Source organism: Opisthorchis viverrini (genome assembly GCF_000715545.1).
Source record: "Opisthorchis viverrini unplaced genomic scaffold opera_v5_520, whole genome shotgun sequence".
In the NCBI taxonomy this organism is placed as follows: domain Eukaryota; kingdom Metazoa; phylum Platyhelminthes; class Trematoda; order Opisthorchiida; family Opisthorchiidae; genus Opisthorchis; species Opisthorchis viverrini.
The window spans coordinates 380-8293 of NW_008752157.1; the positions used below are offsets into that span (position 1 = coordinate 380).

Here is a 7914-nt window from a genome sequence, read left to right on the forward strand (position 1 = left end):
GAGCACTGATCAATGCACAACCTCAGCTGCCCCGGATTGGGGTCCGGACACCTGGCATACGGTGTGACCATCAATGTTAACTAGACGGACCCTGTTTATCACATCTCAACTAGTGTGGTTAGCTCAACGCCTTCTGTGATGACTCGATTGTACTGGTCATCCTCAAATCATTCACCCTAACAATTGTACTGGAACTGAGCTGGGTCAGTAGTAGAAAAAATTCAACTAAATTTCTGAAGGCAAGCGCCGCAAGAGTTAGAATGTCCAACTCACTTGCTGAAGTGCGATAGACGTTTGCAGCCCGTTCAATATCACTTTCTAAGGAGCACAGAAAACGTTTATACGGTTCCGCTAGACGTGCTATTTCTTCATTCAGGTTGCTGGTAGATGCCATCGCTTGTTGAGTCAGATTTGGTACTATGCCGTTTTCATTGTACGAAGATAAATTGAGCTGGTTCACACTGGAAGTTCGCTCCCGTAATTGTCTGCACCGATTTGTCATTGCTGTTTCCTGTAGACCCGCCAGTAAGGCTGAAAGTGCAGGAGCGCAGCCAGTGTCGTTTCCAATACATTGTCTCAGTTGGTTATTGAGCAATCCGAGGAGCTGGTCCGCACTGGTGCCCAACAGTCCGGCTAGCATAGCTACAGGGTTGGTTGTGCCCGTTCCGGAGTGATTCACTGGTCTTGTGCTGTGTAGATCTGCGTTATTGCGGGGCGGTGTACTGGCTGTTGGTGGATAACACCTTGTTACAGGCGAATCGATTCTGTTAGGACGATCATTTCTTTCCAACAAAGCGTCTTGTGTTTGTCCGACACAGCCATCCACAGAAGTGCCAACACCTGGTGGTTGATAGCCAGGCCCCCTCACTGCCTCATCCAGACTGACTTGCATGGGTGTTGTTTGTCCCGATCCCCTAAGACTGGTGAGTTCCGTCTGAGGTTCAACACTTGCTGACGGTCTGGGCGAACGGTTTGCAGGTAAAGTTGGTCGAGACAGTGAGGAGTTCGACTCAGTACTCCAATTGGGACGCTCCTGTTTGAGTTCTGCAGGTAGGCTGCTCGCACTGAAGACCAACTCGGGAAATTGATTGGCCAACAGACGAGTCAGTAGTTCTTGGGTTGCTGTGCCCATTCCAACTGCAAAGCAAGCAAAACAAGTGATTGGTAGCTAGCGTAATCCTCTAAAAGATCAACGAAAAATTAAACCTAGCACCCAGTTGCACACTAGCTTCAACAAGCTGGTCACCCTGAATTGGGTACTAGAAACAGCACTCCCTTCGCCAAACCATGGTTCGACAACGCAACACATGTTTCTGGTGTAGGACACATTCGTCAATGGAAGTCCCCACTGCGCAAAAGAAAACTCGCTTTTCAATTGCCTCGTTACGGATTCTTTGACACCAACCCACACGAGCTACGGTCCTGAGACAACGGTTTTCGAACACCTGAAGAAATATCATCTCGAACAGTTCAAGTCTCACAGTTGTACAACAAAACAGCCCGCACTGCAACCTGATACACGCGTTCATTGAGATTCAGAGATATACCACTGTGACGTAATAGGTGACTCAAATTAGCAAACGCGAACCGAGCCTTGCAGATTCGTGCATTACTCTCATCTGTCACGCTACAACCACAACTTCCATTATGCGTAGGGAGTTCCACAAGTTCGAGTACCTATCTTGGATTGCAAGTAGCGCGTTTGGCGTTTTGAAGACCGTTCAGCTTTCGTCTCATTACCCCATCGAACAAGAATTTAAAAATAAGAACGGAGAGGATGGGTACCCCTGACGGACACCGCTTTGTGTACGGAAGCTTTCGGAAAGCTTTCCCTACGCTCTCATACGATGTTCGAGGGACAGGACATCTGGGTTTCAAATATTTCTGAAAACTTCTGTTAAATCTGTACCAAGTTAATTTGTTGTAATTCGCTTTGATCAGTGAAGGTGTACGAAATCCACGAGATTGACGAAACCCATGTTCCTACCATATTTTAGGCGAAACAGTCATGCTTCGTAATTTAACCCAATTCAGTTTATCAGCTTTGAACCATGTAGGATATTTCTGTTTGAGTTGAGTCCCGGGGTCCCACAACTAGAATCTGAAAAACTAGCACTTGTGGAATCCCAAACCTTGCGAGATAACGTGATATCAATCTACACTCTTAGTAAATTTTGAACGGAAGATACTTCAGTGAAACGAAGATGCGTTGTACAAAAACGGCGGAGGACACAGACCAAGTTCACGGGAGACTCAAACTTATTCCATGAATGACCGACCCATGCAGTGTAAGACCGAATGAGCTTCAGATTCAATATGTGGGTCAGGATTAGTGAGTATGGTCAACAGAGGCTGCTGTGAGCAACTGTGTGGTGAAGAAAGTAGACTCATTTGGATACTTAAATGTTAGAGGGTCTATCAGTCATTCCTCGTTTTGCACTGCTACGTCTCCCAGTCTTTTTACCTACCCAAGCAGCATCACGCTAATGCGAGCTGGTGACTCAGGCAGCTTCGAACCAACACGGAGCGAAGGAATGCACTTTTATGTAACAGTTGATCCAAACGCTGTGTACAGAGCGTTCAAAAGAGTGTAACTGACGGCATTATGGGAACATTCTTATTAGAGCTCTAAAAGCTTAGGAAATAATAGGTTCCGACATCTGAAACACTTACCACGTTCGTTTGATTTGTCTGTCTTCAAAGCCGACAAAGCTGCCAAGTGTTGATTAATTTGTTGCAGTTGGTTCACTTGCGACGTTTGTTTAAACGGATCTACCGCTATGGATGTTAGGTCTTCGCTCAGCTGCGTTGTTCGCTCGCATTTGGTCCGTTGTAACAATGGGGTTTGCGTATTGTCCGGTCTGTTCAAACTGGGGTTGGTAGTAGTGACCTTGGATGCACCAACGCATCCAGTCAATTCCTCCACGTATCGAGCTACAGAGGCCAAGTTTTCCTCCAACATACGAGACTCGCGGCCAGACAGTACGTGGAAATTAGTGGCATGCGATGCGTCCCGCGTCTCACTACCGGTATTCAGGTTCATTTTCGATCGCATACATGTAGAAGTCATGTCCGGCGCGAAGTCCGGAGACCTCACAGATGTTGCTGATTGTACTGGATAGTCTGTGCGCTCAATTCTTTGTTCCACTTGATGGTGCTCGCTGAGAACACTCTGATCCAAACCAAGATCACTTGTATCACTTTCTAGATGAATCGGATTTTGGTGAGGCCAAGAAACGCTTGTTCGTTCGGTACTTTTCTGGTGAATTGTGAAGTTGCTGTTGTTACTCTGATCGACCAGCAGTGAAGCGAAACCGCTCGAATCGTGTGTGAGATCACCGAAGGTGCTGATATTAGGCAATTCTGTAACAGTTGTATGTTGGTTTGCTTGGTGGTATGCCGTTTGTGTGCCGGCTAGACATGGGCGCCCTACTCCGATTCTTGTCTCGGGGTTCTTTGTGTTCGCGGGTGAAACGTTGTAAGGCGAGCGCGTCTGGACGGAATCAACTAAAATTTCAAGTAAACAAATAGAATATTCAGGTAGGATATATAGCAATGATCCACATGTCCAGTAAACCTTAAACCATGTGTCAATTCAAGTGATACCCCCAACTTACCGTGCTAATTTACTCGCTCATCATGCTTTCGTAAAATTTAAAGCTTCCACCAGTGGGATGATGACTCATGATTTATCAGGGCTGGAGTACATGTCGCTATTTGTCCAGGTGTCAAAAAATCGCGTTTGCCACTTTTTTCTGGGGTTGCACTCTGCTGAGATTAGACGGTTACTATACCCTCCACCGTTCCATGCAATGTGTCTTTCTAAACCAGTTCAACCCCCGCCCCCTCCACACGTGCGCAAAACTGTCTAACCCAAATGGAGTTTTTTTTATCAAAGCGAAGTTTCCACAGTCAGGAATGAATAAACGCATGTGGTTGATGAACGAAATTCAACTAGTTGTGAGTCAAAAGTCCACTCACAACGAACGATTGAGGAGAACGCACATCTTAACTGAAAAACAACACAGTGATAGGGATGGGATCAAGCACAACGGGAGAATACTTTCATAAGGTGACAAACTGAGGAGCCGTCACACCAGGAATCAGTCTGTACGTGAGCACGTGACTTGGTTTCGGTGAATAAAGGATGAGTGCGAGTTGATCACAATGCTGATCGGCCAGAAGTTTGTGCCCCGACGGTTTGTCCAAATTACTAGTCGGTTGGTTACAGGGTTCGTGACTCTCTTTAGTTTGGGGAGATGCTGATGAAAACTGGGTGGTTCAGCATAGCTTCGCTTCACGCGCAGGACGAAAACTCAGTTGGTGATTTGGAACGTTTGTCGCGCAAATTACTGTGAAAGGAAGATGTTTGTCTTGGTCAGTCGCTGACGGCCCACCTTCTTCTGGGTCAAGCACTTGAAGGATTAGACAACCTACCATGCATATTCAGCATGTGGAACACTATTCTAAGCACGTTTGTTTTACTGTTCATTGGCTTCGAATACTGAGTCATTTATGTTCACTGATTTCTTTCGTTTTAAATGTTTTCGAGCCCGAGATGCAAATAAGGCTTCCAAAGAATGCAACTAGCAATGAGTGCTTTCTGGAGTTAAATGTCGGTGAGGATTTTGCGCTTTCTAGTGACCACATCGGTTCATCTAAAGTGTTTCCCACGTTTTGGATACCGTGGTCAAGCTCACCGTCAGCAAAAAGACTGAGCTATCCCATAACCAGGACTTACTCTAATGTCAAAGACCAACACTGTCAGAGCCTCTTTATTTTTTCTAGGGATTCGCAACCCCAATGGTTGAGAAAAACGGCGACTTTTCTAATAAGCTCTTGCATTGCCGATTCCTGCTTGCAACTGTTTGGGTTGGAGAGAGAAGTGGTCGAGTTATGTTCTTCCTTAAACCTATCCATGCTTCCAGCAGGAAAAACCCAGGCATCGGAGACCCTTCAGCTCAATCGAGGTTCATCGAGAATACGTACAGGGATCATCGTTAGACCGAGCGTAAGGACTGATGAACATTCAGCCAAAATCCGCGGTACCATATCACTAGTCGGCAGTTAGTTGAAACCAAAGTTCATGCTCACTTCGGATTCTCTAGGCATACAATTCCACCGGCTGGCACTGAATATCACGCAGAACGCCTTGAAACCGCTATCTAACTGTTCAACTGACTGTCCGGTCCATAATGACGGAAGGGCCAATGTGACCGTGCCTACTGGGATGCATATTCATGTTTATCAATATCATATATATACTCTAGGACTGCAAGGACTGCAAGGTGGTCCATAAGAAATGTCAGTTAGACATAATGCACTACCCATAAGGTTGCTGAAAATTGGTCGACAGCCCACAACCGGTTCCCCCCTTCTTGGTGCTCATCAGGTAGGCGCAGTCCCCGAGTCCCCGTCCAGCTCATGTTCTACTTGAACTCAAATTACAAGAAATTACCGAACTACCCTTATTTGTAAACCAATTTGTTTTTGCGGGAGACTCACATGGAACCCAGCTGAATCTTTCAGTTATGTTTCTAAGTCAGGTTCACACATCGTGTGATTAGCCCATCGGTCTCAGAAGCGGAAAATTGGAAAATTATGCGATGTTTTCTGGTATAAAACGTCCGAGTGGTACTCTAAGGAATAGGTCGAATCAAAGTCAGAACCACACAACAACAATGCCTAATATTCTCAATCCAATCAGTTAAAATAATACAAAGATTTAGTTTTCCTGAGTAGCCATTGACTATTCCATCCTGACCTCCCATATCCTCAGCTTATTCCTCCACGAGCTGACTCCACAGCGAACAGGCTCCGGTGTAACAGCTAAATCACGACAAAAGAATTGCAAATAACTACGTACCATGTAGCCATGTCACACTGCCATGACAAAGTCCCTAGAATCCAGTCTCCACTTCACTATCAAGTAGGAAAGTTTGAGCAGTCTTCGTCACGGAAAACAATTACGACAAATTTCTGAACGCTTTTTCCAGTGATGGGCGTGAACTGGTTGATCAAACAACTGCGGTGAGATCATGAATGCACGGATGGGTACGAAACCAAAATGAGCCTGAAAATTTATCCTCCTAACCAGAACCCAACGTCTGGACAATGTTAGCATAAACACCAAGCTGCCACACTCCTGCTCACTTGCTTGTATAACGGCTTGGTTGTCCTCAATAAGAACCTAAAAGAGCTATAGCGTAGAAAAATACCGCTTATTGTTGGACAGAAAACGTAGGTAGTCCATGGAAGGATAGATATGACGGTCAGGCTTATTTTCTGATGCCCAAACGTTTGACAGAACTCGCTCGGATAGGAATGGCAGACACTCTTGTCCTACATATTATTGAGGTCCCTAGAGCACCAACTCCCTTCTCCGTCCACAATAAAGCTATCAAATAAACCATATTAGTACGGTAGTGAAGCAGCACTGTTGAACGGTGATGTTATATCGTGGATGATAGCTTCGTTTTATTTTGAAAAAAAAAAGAACCAACTTGTGGTCGCATTGATGAAGAGCGCTCCATTGAGGTTAAGTACTTGATGGTTTTGACGCAACAAGTTATTGGTCTAACTAACCAAGTGCTTACATTCACTTACTCTTATCGACTAACAAAAGATGAGTTATGTGCTCCACTTCTATAGACAGCTGGTGTGGGGACGATGATGATGAAAACGATGACGTTGATAATGTTGATGAGACTACAAGATATTCTCAGCGTGTTCCTAAAATAACGCACGGTGGAAAAACACTCGGACAAAAGTTTTGGTTCTAAATTGACAGTGCAAATTGTGTTCACAAACAGCTTGTTTTCAAGAACCAACAGTCTTTATCTGAGTTTCAGCGCACAAAACGGTACAACACTGTGGAGATTGGTAATCTAGTCAGTTCCGATACTGGTAAGAGCTGAGAGAACTCCAGTGAAATTCGATTCCCGAAGGCCAATGTGATATACGAATCGTTCTTACGGTGCTAACCAACTCGTTCGGGTAATTACAAGTCAACCAAAGTAGGCTGTTTTGGAGATATTATCTTTATTCACAAGGGATCAATCCAATCTCAGAACAACTAACAAATTTGCGACCGTCTTGCCGTGACTATTGTTGCCAGATCAACGGGACAACAGAAAAATGGCATCAAAACTCCCGAGGAACGTGGCATTCATCCTAAGGAAAGCCTACCTCAATCTAAATAACCGAGTTCTCAGACTGGGAACACAGTACAACTCAGATTAATCGAATTAAGCTATAAGTAACAGATGTGCTTACCGGATGCAGTGGTCCGAATCAGTCCAGGTGTTTGCGAGGACACGTTACCATCATTAGTGTGCACGTGAAAGGGACTGGGATTTTGTCTCCTAGGTGTCGACCAGAAACAATTTGAGTCCATTGGAAAATTACTTATCGCAAACGTAGGAGACAAAACGATATAAGTAAAACTGGATTGTCGTTCAGTAAAATTTTAGACTGATCTGCTTGCGTCAGTCAGTGCACGTCTTCACCAGCTGACTGTGATGTTCGTCGGATATGTGTAGTTCGTCGGATGGGCCCGTTTTCTTCAGAGCAGCGTTCACCCACCAAACTGACCAATCGAATGCAAGTACAATCAAGCGATAAACTGAGCTCTGCTATGTCGGACCACCCCACCACGGGCGATGACACGTGCACCCCAAAGCGAACGTATTCGCTCAACCGCTCACTTGATCACTCCACCACCCCGCTCCGTCAAAATCGGTACGTGAGTTATCCTATTGATTAGTCGATTCGCACTGAAACGCTCGGACGACGCTTGATTGTCTGTCCCATTGCGCTGGTACGGGGCTGGGGCTATGCTCGCATTTAATCGACCCACTGAGAAATTGAATCAATCACCGGTCATGAGGTCAGAGCTACATTGTAGTGGCAATC

The 7914-nt window shown here is 45.3% G+C and overlaps 1 protein-coding gene across 1 annotated transcript; it reads right to left on the minus strand.

The window, feature by feature from the left end:
* Positions 1-274: 274 nt before the first annotated feature.
* T265_15431 (hypothetical protein) lies at positions 275-7527 on the minus strand (the record flags this gene model as incomplete). The annotated part of the gene is made up of 3 exons (XM_009178074.1): positions 275-1137; positions 2674-3507; positions 7276-7527. Coding segments are annotated over 3 exons (1818 nt in total), but the record flags the coding sequence as incomplete, so codon positions are not given.
* Positions 7528-7914: the final 387 nt, after the last annotated feature.